We start from the raw sequence: 14,391 nt of genomic DNA, 5'->3' as shown, positions 1-14,391 counted from the left end.
TAGAATACTAGCTATGATATAATGTTGCCTGGAATGGACTCAGGATTTCCGTGGACTTAGACCTCGGAGCCAACACTATATATAAGCGTGTATTCTATTCAATCTAAGAATCGGATTCAACTACGATCTTGACTTGGAAATCTTAATTTAGGCAAAGTGTACCAAAATTCTAATGATCTTGATTAACTACTTATCTAATCTTATTAGAAAACTAAAATTCTAAAGGCCTAAATTAATTGAAAAATTGCGAAAGTAATTTGGAATAGTGTAAAAACCTTAATTCAATATAAAAGATTACTTAGGGTTAGAATCCACCATGGGTTTGGATTAAATTGATTAATTAAAACAACTCTTGAATTGGGTTGAAAATTCGATTAACTAGTCAATAAGGAATAAGATCAAAGGGATGTCATTCCTTATAAGTAATTAATCAAATCCACTCTCCAATTTACATTGATTATATAGAACTTTATATTTGTTAATCAACAATCATTCATACGAAAGGGAAAAGCCAATGGCATGAATGATTGGGATTTTCCAAACACAAACTCCTACACAATTTTTTAATTGAGTAGATTGATTTAATTGTAATTATTTCTCCTTCCCCATGGCTTCAACTAAACCCTAAGTAAATAGGATTTAGTTACTCATGAAGAAGTGAAGAAAAACAAAAATAAAGGAGAAAGAAAAGAGAAGAGATGCCATATAATTATTTAAAAGGAAAACTAAAAGAAAAATAAACTCTCCACTAGTTTAAATTAAACAAAAAAAATACATCACTTTGGAACTAGAAAATAGAACAAAATACAAAAAGAACTTATTCTTTTTCTCCTCCAATCTTTGGTTGAATCTTCCTCCTTCAAGCTTTAATGTCACCTTGAGTTTGAATGGTGGATGATTGATCCTTGGTTGAGAGTAGAAAAGAAAAAGAGCATGAAAGAGAACAAGAAAACCTAAGAGAGAGAGAGCTTGAGAATGGTGGAGAATTGTATCAAGGATGGAGAGAGAGGAGGAGCTTGTTTTGTTACATGAGAAAGTGTAAATCTTTCCCATATATTCCTTTCCAATAATATGCATGATGTCCAAAATCCAATACCCATATGACCGAAACTGTGGTATGCAATCCAGAGCAGAATCCGTGTGAAATTCGGCAAAATAGGAATATTAGTCCCTTCTTTAATTATAATGGGTCCCACTTTTCTTGACCGCAAATTTTTCCTCGAAAAATATACATGCACGCCCATTCCAGTAGGTAGGTGATCAAAACCGTTCATTTGAAAACCCATTGTGCAAGTTAAATCATAGACATACGAGCTCATAATATTGCCTACTTTACACTTGAATTTCGTAATAGTAGCCCATATTGCTAATTCAAACAAACCGATACTTGCCAATTTTTAAATCCAAAATATGGAAGCTTTTGCTTTTCTTCTTTGACCATCAAAAGAGAGTGAGGACTTTCTCCTTTTTCAAATGATATAAAAAAAGAAATGACCAAACTACTTTCCAAAATAGACTAGTCGGTGGATATTTCACATGCGTGGGATATTAATCCAAAACGGACATTATTGGTGGACTAAAATAGATGTCCCTTTTAGTTACCTCCATGAACTGATCCAACCGTCCATTTTATGGCCAAAGATTTGAATTAATTATCTCCCATAATCTATTCCCGTAGGTCGATCTAAACCGCACAAATGATGGCTCACAATGGGAATTTGATTGTCCTTTGAATTCTTGTAGGTGATTACTACCCAAAGTGATATTGGCACCACCCTCTTGGATTAGAAATTCAAATTCAAATATACAGGAAAGGGTGGGTCCCACTTGCATCCTAATAGGGAAATAATATATTCGACCATTTTTCATCCCGACTTTCTATGTATGACCCATGTCACGGCTTGATCCAAATTGTTCAATTGATGGGCTCCCAAAGTGCTTCCATATGATGATCCGAACACTTCAAATGATGAGCCAACACATGTTACACATATAGCACTCCCACGACTAACTGAATCCTTCAGAAGTTATTAAATAATGTTAGTGGGCCCCATTCATTATAACCGAAGTTCCATTTTCCACGAAAATTTGAGAATAATCCTGAAACACCAAAAACAAGAAAAATACGTCAAGTAGCACTGTTCCAAGTATAAAATATGCATAATTTACTACTTAAGATTCACACATTTATGTGCTCATCAGATTCCCCCATACTTGACCTTTGCTTGTCCTCAAGCAAACAAAAAAAATAAAAAATAAACAAAAATAAAATCATAACTCACTTTCGTAGGAATCACGATTGCACTTAGCACGTGCAACAAGCCTTTAAACCTCTAGGTTACCCTAGTGGACGAGTTTTGTCTCGTGAGTGTTTGCAGTGAATAAACACACAAAATTCTAAAAATAAACTTTTCTTTCAAATCCCACTATAGAGTAAAGCCAAAAAAAATTTCAATCCTTTTTCTTTGATAAATTGCTCAAAATAGAAGAACAAGAATACCCCCATACTTAAACTTTGCATCCTATCCCAAGTTGAAAAAATTAGAAAAATATTTTAATCAAGGAATCCTCTTTTGAATTTGTCATACTTTGCTCCCTTAAACTTGCCTCTAATGTAATCGTACCATAAAAGAAATTTGATTCGGAAACTTCGTAGAAAACTTACAAATTTATATGGTCCACCATACTTTCAACTTTTCCCATAGTTTCTAAGAATAGAACTCTTTTTTTTTTTTTTTGTAATCCTCTACTGCTTTTGGCGTGAATGACATGCAGGGCATGCACCAGACACCCAGGCTACTAAGCAGTGTCCGACTAATCTTTGATTTGCATATGTCATAGACATTGATGCATATGAGTTCAAGCTTTACTTTTGATTACGTGCAATGCTTTGATTTATTAAGCTTTCTAATTGACCCATGTATGGAGTTTTCAGTCAGTTGCTCTGAAGCCAGTTGGCTTTAAGGAACTAGGCATAAAAACCCTTCAGACTTAATAGCTCAAGTCAACAAGGCTACAAATCAAAACTATAATCAAGAAGCAAACTTTCTAAAAATCATTCATTCTTTCTTTGTTTCAACCTTTCTTTCCTTTTTATCCATACCATATAAAAAGCAAGTTTCTATTTCTATTTCTTATTCAAATCCTTTTAAAAAGAAAGATTCCAAAAGAAAACAAAACTAAGAAAGGAAAGTATTCTTTCTAATTTTTCAAATTCCAAAATTAAAATATCCACTAACTTTATTTCTTAAAATAAGAGAACAACTTTCTTTCTAAGAATACCAAGTTCTTTCTAATTTGCGAAAAATTACCAAAAATAAAAAGAAAGGAAATTTTCTAACTTTAACTATAGAAAAGATTAGAAAAGAAAGTTTCTAAAAGCTACCCCCACATACTTGAATCATGCAGTGTCCTCAATGCATGCAAAAATAGAAACAAGGACAATAAAGAGAAGAGAGGGGCATACCTTTTTCTTTTAAGAGAGATTTGAATAAAGAGGCTCATGAAGATCCATGACCTCTTCTAAATTAGATCTTGGTAACTCAACAAAGGACTTCAATCTGAGTAAATGAAACTTGTCCTTCCAAGTAGAGTCATTATTTTCTTTTAAAAAATTAATTAACTCTTCTTCTTGGGTCGAGTTTAAGTCCATTTTGATTGTCACAGGAGATGTGCAAGTCTTACCCACATATGCTTTTCTTAAATTTGAATGCAAAGGCGGCAAATTTAACTGTGGGGCCTTTTTGGGTGGAGGCTTGGGAAGGGGCGGAAATAGGGATGCTCCAAATTCTATTTGTTGGATGCTAAGGTCATCAGAAAAGGAGTCCCCTATATCTCTTACATTCTCCAAGCCTTCTTCATCCAGAGCTTCTTCAAATCCTGCATTCAAAATATTTTCACAATTAGTCTCAGGAGAGGAGTGCAACATATTAATTTCTTCTTGTAAATTAGGTTGCTTACCTAATCTAAAAACATTAAAGCCCATGGAAGCATTCCCAAAAGTTAATTTCATTAAACCATTTCTACAATCAATTAAGGCGTTGCTCGTAGCAAGGAAAGGCCTACCAAGAATTATAGGAATTTGATCCTTGATATTAGCAACGGGCTCAGTTTCTAGCACAATGAAATCTACAGGAAATAAGAACTCTCCTACTTTAACTAAGACATCCTCAACCATCCCTTTCGGTTTCTTCATTGATCTATCCGCCAACTGAAGAGTGACGGTGGTGGGTTTGAGTTCTCCTAATCCTAATTGTTTAAAAACAGAAAGAGGTAATAAATTCACACTGGCCCCTAAATCTAAAAGAGCATGATTAATATGAGTATTTCCAATAGTGCATGCAATGGTAGGACATCCCGGGTCCTTGTACTTAGCCACCATCTGTTGAGACAAGATGGAACTAATGTTTGCAGCCAAGAATGCCTTCTTGGGTACATTAGACTTGCGCTTTTGTGTGCACAAGTCTTTTAAAACTTTGGCATAAGTCGGGACTTCGGAAATCGCATCTAACAATGGAATATTAATTTGCACTTGTTTAAACATATTTAAAATTTTCTCCTTAGCAGCCACATTTTTATTATTAGCAAGTCTCCTTGGAAAAGGAGCTTTAGGCACATACTCTTTTTCAGGTGGAGAAACTGCCTGCTCTGTACTTACCTGTTCGGGCTCTTCTTCTGAACCAATGGAGGATGACTCTTTACTTACCTTAATTGGAGATTCTTGAGCATCTTTAGAAGGTTCGGATCTGCCCTCCTCCCTTTGATATTCTCTGCCACTCCTTAAAGCAAATACAGCGTTACAGTGATCGGAGGGCTCCTGCTGCGGCAAGTTTGGTTGCATGGCATTCAACTGATTTACCTGTGGTTGTTGATTCCCATTTATGGCCACATTCCTTGGATTAGGAACTGGTTGACTTGGCATCTTCCCCTTTTCCCTTTCATGCAAGGCCATGGCAAGTTGCGAGATTTGTTTCTCCATATTGTGTTGGCTTGTCATGAAAGTGCTAGTGAGAAGTTCTATGCTCTTTTCTAAGGAAGTTATGCGTGCCGACTCCCCTTGTTTTGGAAAACCCGGTGGTTGCTGATTTGAAACATTATTTAAAATTGGGTTTTGAAAAGGTGGAGGTGTGGTTAGGGGTGGTCGAACATTCATAGAAGGGAAGGTGGGCCTAGGTTGGCCAAATTGGCCTTGACCTTGGAAATTTGATGGCCCTCCTTGATAATTCCCTTGATTCCAAGAAAAGTTGGGATGATTCCTCCATCCCGGATTATATGTGCTACTATATGGATTATTTAAAAACATGGCACTTGCATTTTCATTAGAATTACCAAATTTAGCAAGAGTTGGGCACTCTTCCATGACATGGTCCGTGGCTTGACACCAATTGCACATAAGAACACTATGTGCAATTTGATGGACCTGTGAAGGTCCCTTAACCACTATGGCTTCTAGCCTTTTGATAAGAATATCTAGGTGAGCCTCTTTAGCTACAGTACCCTCAATGAAACCCTTACCAATGGCTCTTTCACTCTCTTGAGTTGATTCCCACTCACGAGTCTTTTCAGCTAATTCAATTAAAAAGTTCCAAGCATCATTTTCATCCGTATATGATGTAAATCCTGTTGGGCACATAGATTCTAACAACTGCTTGGTTTGATAGTCAATACCCTCATAAATAATTTGGCATAAATGCCAAGTGTCAAGTCCGTGGTGAGGGCACTCTTGGAGAAGATCCTTAAACCTCTCCATGAATTTGGAAAAAGACTCATGGGGTTTTTGCCTAAACTGAAGAATGTCATTCCTTAGTTTATTCGTTTTATGCATAGGAAAGAACTTTTTAAGAAAGGCAACAGTGAATTCTTCCCAAGTAGTGATAGAATTGGTGGGAAGACCATAGAGCCATTTCTTAGCCCCATCCTTGAGTGAAAAAGTGATAAATCTAAGCTTTACCGCATCATCTGAGAGTTGCTGCATTTTAATGAGGACACACACTTCCTCAAACTCCCTAAGAAATAGATAGGCATCCTCAGAAGGTAGCCCATGAAAATGAGGTAACATGGTGATGAATTGGGATTTGAGTTCAAAATTATTTCCCTGCACAGCAGGCAGACGTATGCATGAAGGTTGCACGGTTCGGGCCGGATAGAAGCGATCACGCAAACTCTTGGGTGTCTCTTGTTCTTCCGCCATGACTACTTGATTTGGATTTGGTGCGATGTCTTCTGCCGTCTCTAACCGGTTTGCTCTTTCTAGTCGATTGGCCGAGTTCCGCACCCAACCTTCACTCATAAACACAGGAAAACCAAGTAAGAGATATGGATAGCCAAGAAACAAAAAAAAATATAGCTAAACTAAAAATAACTACTAATCTAACACTTTGAATAATTAAGATTCTAATGCAACTCTCTTCCCCGGCAGCGGCGCCAAAAACTTGTTTGAAAAATTAAATAACCGCAAGTGCACGGATCGTGTAAATACGGGTCGAACTCAAGGAAGAGAAATCTAGTTGTCAATCCTATTCTTTTACCGATTAGAATACTAGCTATGATATAATGTTGCCTGGAATGGACTCAGGATTTCCGTGGACTTAGACCTCGGAGCCAACACTATATATAAGCGTGTATTCTATTCAATCTAAGAATCGGATTCAACTACGATCTTGACTTGGAAATCTTAATTTAGGCAAAGTGTACCAAAATTCTAATGATCTTGATTAACTACTTATCTAATCTTATTAGAAAACTAAAATTCTAAAGGCCTAAATTAATTGAAAAATTGCGAAAGTAATTTGGAATAGTGTAAAAACCTTAATTCAATATAAAAGATTACTTAGGGTTAGAATCCACCATGGGTTTGGATTAAATTGATTAATTAAAACAACTCTTGAATTGGGTTGAAAATTCGATTAACTAGTCAATAAGGAATAAGATCAAAGGGATGTCATTCCTTATAAGTAATTAATCAAATCCACTCTCCAATTTACATTGATTATATAGAACTTTATATTTGTTAATCAACAATCATTCATACGAAAGGGAAAAGCCAATGGCATGAATGATTGGGATTTTCCAAACACAAACTCCTACACAATTTTTTAATTGAGTAGATTGATTTAATTGTAATTATTTCTCCTTCCCCATGGCTTCAACTAAACCCTAAGTAAATAGGATTTAGTTACTCATGAAGAAGTGAAGAAAAACAAAAATAAAGGAGAAAGAAAAGAGAAGAGATGCCATATAATTATTTAAAAGGAAAACTAAAAGAAAAATAAACTCTCCACTAGTTTAAATTAAACAAAAAAAATACATCACTTTGGAACTAGAAAATAGAACAAAATACAAAAAGAACTTATTCTTTTTCTCCTCCAATCTTTGGTTGAATCTTCCTCCTTCAAGCTTTAATGTCACCTTGAGTTTGAATGGTGGATGATTGATCCTTGGTTGAGAGTAGAAAAGAAAAAGAGCATGAAAGAGAACAAGAAAACCTAAGAGAGAGAGAGCTTGAGAATGGTGGAGAATTGTATCAAGGATGGAGAGAGAGGAGGAGCTTGTTTTGTTACTTGAGAAAGTGTAAATCTTTCCCATATATTCCTTTCCAATAATATGCATGATATCCAAAATCCAATACCCATATGACCGAAACTGTGGTATGCAATCCAGAGCAGAATCCGTGTGAAATTCGGCAAAATAGGAATATTAGTCCCTTCTTTAATTATAATGGGTCCCACTTTTCTTGACCGCAAATTTTTCCTCGAAAAATATACATGCACGCCCATTCCAGTAGGTAGGTGATCAAAACCGTTCATTTGAAAACCCATTGTGCAAGTTAAATCATAGACATACGAGCTCATAATATTGCCTACTTTACACTTGAATTTCGTAATAGTAGCCCATATTGCTAATTCAAACAAACCGATACTTGCCAATTTTTAAATCCAAAATATGGAAGCTTTTGCTTTTCTTCTTTGACCATCAAAAGAGAGTGAGGACTTTCTCCTTTTTCAAATGATATAAAAAAAGAAATGACCAAACTACTTTCCAAAATAGACTAGTCGGTGGATATTTCACATGCGTGGGATATTAATCCAAAACGGACATTATTGGTGGACTAAAATAGATGTCCCTTTTAGTTACCTCCATGAACTGATCCAACCGTCCATTTTATGGCCAAAGATTTGAATTAATTATCTCCCATAATCTATTCCCGTAGGTCGATCTAAACCGCACAAATGATGGCTCACAATGGGAATTTGATTGTCCTTTGAATTCTTGTAGGTGATTACTACCCAAAGTGATATTGGCACCACCCTCTTGGATTAGAAATTCAAATTCAAATATACAGGAAAGGGTGGGTCCCACTTGCATCCTAATAGGGAAATAATATATTCGACCATTTTTCATCCCGACTTTCTATGTATGACCCATGTCACGGCTTGATCCAAATTGTTCAATTGATGGGCTCCCAAAGTGCTTCCATATGATGATCCGAACACTTCAAATGATGAGCCAACACATGTTACACATATAGCACTCCCACGACTAACTGAATCCTTCGGAAGTTATTAAATAATGTTAGTGGGCCCCATTCATTATAACCGAAGTTCCATTTTCCACGAAAATTTGAGAATAATCCTGAAACACCAAAAACAAGAAAAATACGTCAAGTAGCACTGTTCCAAGTATAAAATATGCATAATTTACTACTTAAGATTCACACATTTATGTGCTCATCAATAACAAAAGGGGAACTTTAATTAGGCGGAACCCTCACGCACTAATAAAAAAGAGAAAGCTTTGTTATGCGAAACCCTCACGCAGTAACAAAAAGGGGAATTTTAATTAGGCGGAACCCTCACGCACTAATGAAAAGGGAAAACTTTGTTATGCGGAACCCTCACGCAGTAACAAGCAAGGAAAAAATTGTTATGTGGAACCCTCACACAGTACCAAAAGGAAAATTTTAATTAGGCGGACCCTCACGAACTAATCAAAAGGAAAAGCTTTGTTATACGGAACCCTCACGCAATAACAAGCAAGGAAAAATTTGTTATGTGGAACCCTCACACAGTAACAAAAGGGAAAGCTTAGTTATGAGGAACACTCACGCAGTAACAAGCAGAAAATTTTTGTTATGAGGAACCCTCACACAGTAACAAAAAGGGGGGACTTTTAATTAGGCGGAACCCTCACGCACCAATCAAAAGGGAAAGCTTAGTTATGCGGAACCTTCACGCAATAACAAGCTGAGAACTTGATTGAGGAGTAAAATCTTATGAAAAGATTGATAATCTTCTGCTCTTGATTGATTAATTGATTTGGGTTGATTGATTTGGATTGATGGATTTGGATTGATTTCTTTGGAGAATGCTTTGTCTCTCCAAAGAAGCGGGAGCTTCTTTTTTTTTTGATATGCTTGCTGGATTGATTCAGATTGATTCAGATTGATCCCTTTGGGAATTGCTTTGTCTCTTGCCGAGAAAATAGGGGCGCGAGTTCCTTGCTGAGGACTAAACTCACGTGATTTGATGGGATTTTGGGTACTGACCCATTTTTGAAAGAATTAGATTTCGCTGGGAATTGAACGCTTTGAGCAGTTGCCAGCGGACTCTCTGGGAAGTAGATGCTAGACTCCATTGGGGACTAGCTTTGCTGATGAGTTGACTATAGAGTAGGCTTAGCTGGGGAATTTGGAGGTTTGACTAGAGATGTGCTCGAGCTTCTCTCATCTCAACATGCTGGAGACACTGGTTTATTCTTATTGTCCTTGTGGATTTGACAGCTTTTATGACTTGGCGTGATTTGCTAAGTCATAAAAGATGCCCCTAGTGTACTTCATACTTCCATGACTAGAGTCTTAATAAAGCAATACAAATGCAAGGAAACAAATATTTCATTTCATGAATATTGGATTTACAAAGCTCTCTGTGTAGAGGAAACATGAGAACCATGAGATCAATTCTGCCTAAAAGGTCTCTTTCAAATCTGCCAGCTGACAAAATTTCAATAGGCCTGATAGCCTACCATTCCTCTGAACCTACTCTGATTTAATCTGTCTTCTGGAGACGAGACTTCTTGCTTTGGTGCCTGTCACCCCAGCTCTGGGAAAGGTACAGACCATACAAGACCTTGGAGATTTAGACTTGACACGCGACAAACTTCGACAAGTGACAAGTAAAAGACATTGACAACCACAGGACTTGGATTTCAAGAAAGACTCAACTTGCTTCTTGACCTGACAAATATTTTAAATGGTGAAGGTTAACCACTCTTAGAGTGACTTGAATACCATGCTTAAAAGTGATTCATTCCCTGTTCGGTATTACTATCATAGTCATTAAACCCTTTTGATTGCTTGGTCTTAAATGCCCCTAGTTTAGAGGAATATCAAAGAAAGTCAAGCTGGCACTATTCAGACTTTGATGATGCCATTACTGGGTTACTAGTCTTGTTTGCCTTCGGTTGTTCAGCTTCTTTAGAAATCACTGCCCAAGTTTTCAATCTGGCGGACCGCTTGCCTTAATTTTTGCCTGAAATGCTCTTGCGAGTTTTCAATCCAGCAGGCTCACACCTTGATTTTTGCCTAAGCCGACCTTTCCGGTTTTCAGCTTAGCAGGTGATGACCCTAACTTTTGCTTAGATCGCCCTTGCGGGTTTTCAATCTAACGGGTCTTCAGACTCCATTTCTTTTCTCTTTTTTTTTTAGCCACAAACCTTTGCTTATTGCACCAAAAGGACTTTTTAGGTAGGTTAGGGTTTGAAAGAACAAAGTTTTGGTAAGTTTTTCAAGGTTTCGACCGAATCTGGACTAGCCAGACTGCCTACGTACCCCCAAAGGATGAGGATCTGGTTGGGCGTAGTTCAAGGCACAAATGCCCTTAGTTTATGGGTTTTGAAAAGAGAATGGTTTTAACTTTTGTGTAAGCTCAAAAGGGTTTTGCAAAGGATTCTTTTGATATGTTTGTTTTTTTTTCTTTTTTAAAGGGTTTTTTGGTTTGGAGTTCTGGTCGGCCAGGGAAGGCCTTCTGGTGCGCTAAGCATAGTATTTCTTGAGTTGGTCAAGGTTTGTTGGCTCTGTTAGCTTTTCTCCATTTTCATTGAGGAGTCTGACGGCTTTTCCAGGCAGGACTTCGTCAACGATGTATGGACCTGACCATTTCGGCTTGAATTTACCCCTGGGATCATATATCAATGCCCGAAAGGATTTCAGAACAAGATCTCCCTTCTTGAGGTCTCGAACACGAACTTTCTTGTTGAAGACTTTCTCGACACGGCGTTGATACCCCTGAACATGGTACAATGCTTTCAGCCTCTTTTCATCAATCATTTGTAACTCTTGATATCTAGCTTGAGCCCAAACAAATTCTGGCAACCCAGCTTCCATCATCACTCTCAGGGAGGGAATTCGCAGTTCAACAGGTAAGACAGCTTCCATTCCGTACACCAGAGAATAAGGAGTTGCACCTGTAGAGGACCTGATCAACGTCCTATAGGCCCACAAAGCATACGGGAGTTTGTTCGACCAATCTTTGTAAGTCTCGGTCATCTTGCTGATGATCACTTTGATGTTTTTGTTAGCGGCCTCCACAGCTCCGTTAGTTTGAGGTCTATAAGGCGACGACTTATGATGTTTAATCTTAAACTCCTCACACAAGCGCGCCACCTCCTTCTTGAAATGGGACCCATTGTCTGAAATTAGTTCATGTGGTACTCCCTGTCTGCAAATAATATTTGCTTTGATGAACTTTGCAACATAAGCCGAGGTCAATGACGCATACGAAGCAGCTTCTATCCACTTTGTGAAGTAATCAATGGCGACCAAGATATAGTCATGTCCGCTAGAAGACTTCAGACTTATCTTCCCGATGATATCTATTCCCCATACTGAGAACAGCCACGGTAAAGTAAGAGAATGTAACTGAGAAGGCGGCACATGGATGAGATTGGCGTAAACCTGACACTTGTGGCATTTCTTCACATAGGCGTAGCAATCAGCTTCCATTGTCAGCCAGTAATACCCAAGTCCGAGAATCTTCCTTGACAGCATCTTTCCATTCATATGCGGTCCACAAACTCCTTCGTGTGTTTGCTCTATGAGTTCAGCTGCTTGATCCTCATCTATACACAAAAGTTGGATTCCATCGAACGACCTTCTGACAACTCCTCACCACAGATGACAAAGTTAGAGGCCAATTTCTGAAGAGACCTTCGCTCTTTTCCTAAAGCTTCCGGTGGATGCCCCTTGCCTGAGATGAAGTCCTTGATATCTGTGTACCAAGGCTTGCCATCTGAACACCTCGCTGCTATTTCAATGGCGTTAACATGAGCCGGGGCCCATTGAAGCCTTACTTCTAATGGCTGCACCTCCATTGTAGCAGAAATATCAAGCATCGAAGCAAGAGTAGCTAATGAGTGAATGTGATATTTCTGAATTTTCTGACCAGAGACTCTAGGTACGTATTATACGGGATCAACTTATCGTCTCTTGTTTTCCAGTTTCCGTTGATTTGACAGATGATCAGAATTGAATCTCTGAATAAGTCTAGGTCCTGAATGCGCAAGGCTATGGCTGCTTCCAAACCTGTGATACACGCCTCGTATTCTGCCATATTGTTTGTGCACTTGAACTGAGGTTTGATGGATATAGGGATATACTCCTTTCTTGGTGACACCAACACCGCTCCTACACCTTGGCCTCGATTGTTGACTGCTCCATCAAAGTACATCAACCACTTTGTGTCTGGAATTTCATCTTCCACAGTCATTATTTCCTCATCACGAAACTCTGCTTTCAAAAATTCATTATTTTCTGCTGGTGAATCAGCTAACTGTTCAGCTATCATGCGCCCCTTAATTGACTTCTGAGTGACATAAGTGATATCGAACTCAAACAATAACAACAACCACCTGGCGGTTCTTCCGGTGAGGACTGGCTTCTCGAACAAATATTTCAATTGGTCCATCCGTGAGAGTAGAAGAACCCTATTCGATAACAAACAATGCCTCAACTTTTGAGTAGCCCAAACTAGTGCTAGGCAATTCTTCTCAAGAAAGGTATATTTCTGCTCGTACTCCAACATTTTCTTACTGATATAGTAAATGGCTCTTTCTCGTTTCGACTCTGGATCTTGCTGCGGTAACATACACCCCATCGCTGTGTCAGTAACAGACAAGTACAACAACATCGGTTGTCCTGGTATAATTGGTGACAAAACTGGTGGTAAAGCTAGACATTGCTTGATTTTTTCGAAAGCCTCCTGACACTCTTCATTCCACTCCTTGGAAGCATTCTTCTTTAAGAGTTTGAAAATCGGCTCACAAGTTGTTGTCAACTATACAATGAACCTTCTCAAATATTGAACCTTGCCTAAGAACCCACGGATCTGTTTCTCGGTCTTTGGAGGTGCCATTTCTTGGATAGCTTTGATTTTATGTGGATCTACTTCAATCCCTCCCTGGCTGACCAAGAATCCCAGCAGTTTTCCTGATGTAACTCCAAATACACACTTATTCGGGTTGAGATGGAGCTTGAACTTTTTAATTCGCTGGAAGAACTTTCTCAATGCCCCTGCATACTCTTCCCTGGTCTTCGCTTTAACGATCATGTCATCAACATTTACTTCGACCTCTTTGTGTATCATGTCATGCAATAAAGTGGTAGCAGCTCTCTGATATGTTGCTCCAGCATTTTTGAGTCCAAATGGCATAACTTTGTAACAATATGTCCCCCATTGAGTGATGAAAGCCGTCTTGATCATGTCTTCAGGAGCCATCTTGATCTGGTTGTATCCTGAGAATCCATCCATAAATGAAAGGAGAGCATGGCCTGCTGTGTTGTCCACCAAGATGTCAATGTGTGGCAGAGGGAAATCATCTTTCGGACTTGCTCTGTTCAGATCTCTGAAGTCCACACACATTCTGACTTTTCTGTCCTTTTTGGGCACCGGTACTATGTTGGCTAACCATTCAGGGTATTCAACAACTTGTATGAAGCCAACATCCAATTGTTTCTGAACTTCATCTCTGACTAGCAAGTCCCACTCTGGTTTCATTTTTCGAAGTTTTTGCTTTTTCGGCCTGGCACCTGGGATTAAGGGAAGTCTATGTTGAACAATGTCTTCACTTAATCCCAGCATGTCATCATAGGACTAAGTGAAAACTTCTTTGAATTCCTTCAATAGGGTAATTAATTCCTCACGCTCTTCAGGAGTTAATGTTTTGCCAATTCGAATTTCCCGAATTAGGGTTTCATCACCTATATTGATGGTCTCAATTTCCTCTTCGAGTGGTTTTGCTCGACGCTGCTCCTCGTGTCTAATCATGTGTTTGATTTTAGGGGAAGTTTCGTCGGCATCCTCACCAGAGGGGGAGTCTTGATTATTGTTATTATCAATT

At 38.3% G+C, this 14,391-nt stretch overlaps 2 protein-coding genes across 2 annotated transcripts; both read right to left on the bottom strand.

Moving 5' to 3' along the window:
- Positions 1 to 8,515: 8,515 nt before the first annotated feature.
- LOC143867739 (uncharacterized) lies at positions 8,516 to 12,055 on the bottom strand. The gene is made up of 3 exons (XM_077376136.1): positions 11,548 to 12,055; positions 11,170 to 11,460; positions 8,516 to 8,631 (listed from the first exon to the last, which is right to left on the bottom strand). Exons 1-3 carry the CDS (start codon positions 12,053 to 12,055, stop codon positions 8,516 to 8,518), a joined length of 915 nt encoding a protein of 304 aa, XP_077232251.1.
- Positions 12,056 to 12,114: 59 nt separating this feature from the next.
- On the bottom strand, positions 12,115 to 13,148 carry LOC143867723 (uncharacterized). Its single transcript, XM_077376135.1, has 3 exons — positions 12,978 to 13,148; positions 12,438 to 12,857; positions 12,115 to 12,354 (listed from the first exon to the last, which is right to left on the bottom strand). Exons 1-3 carry the CDS (start codon positions 13,146 to 13,148, stop codon positions 12,115 to 12,117), a joined length of 831 nt encoding a protein of 276 aa, XP_077232250.1.
- Positions 13,149 to 14,391: the final 1,243 nt, after the last annotated feature.

This window comes from Tasmannia lanceolata, unplaced genomic scaffold (assembly GCF_043159265.1).
Source record: "Tasmannia lanceolata isolate RefF3 unplaced genomic scaffold, GAP_Taslan_0.1 ptg000003l, whole genome shotgun sequence".
NCBI lineage: Eukaryota > Viridiplantae > Streptophyta > Magnoliopsida > Canellales > Winteraceae > Tasmannia > Tasmannia lanceolata.
The sequence above is the reverse complement of the archived record's forward strand: the minus strand, read 5'-3'. Positions and strand labels throughout refer to the sequence as shown.

What these genes read in the sequence shown, in the direction of transcription:
- LOC143867739 (XM_077376136.1), bottom strand. Translation starts at nt 12,055, where the DNA reads ATGAATGGAAAGATGCTGTCAAGGAAGATTCTCGGACTTGGGTATTAC. An exon ending in AAACATCAAAGTGATCATCA is followed by an intron (nt 11,461 to 11,547) that starts GCAAGATGACCG and finishes GGTCCTCTACAG; the next exon opens with GTGCAACTCCTTATTCTCTG. An exon ending in ATTGATATATGATCCCAGGG is followed by an intron (nt 8,632 to 11,169) that starts GTAAATTCAAGC and finishes TTGGTGTTTCAG; the next exon opens with GATTATTCTCAAATTTTCGT.
- LOC143867723 (XM_077376135.1), bottom strand. Translation starts at nt 13,148, where the DNA reads ATGGGGTGTATGTTACCGCAGCAAGATCCAGAGTCGAAACGAGAAAGA. An exon ending in ATTGTTTGTTATCGAATAGG is followed by an intron (nt 12,858 to 12,977) that starts GTTCTTCTACTC and finishes TATGTCACTCAG; the next exon opens with AAGTCAATTAAGGGGCGCAT. An exon ending in ATACGTACCTAGAGTCTCTG is followed by an intron (nt 12,355 to 12,437) that starts GTCAGAAAATTC and finishes ATGGAGGTGCAG; the next exon opens with CCATTAGAAGTAAGGCTTCA.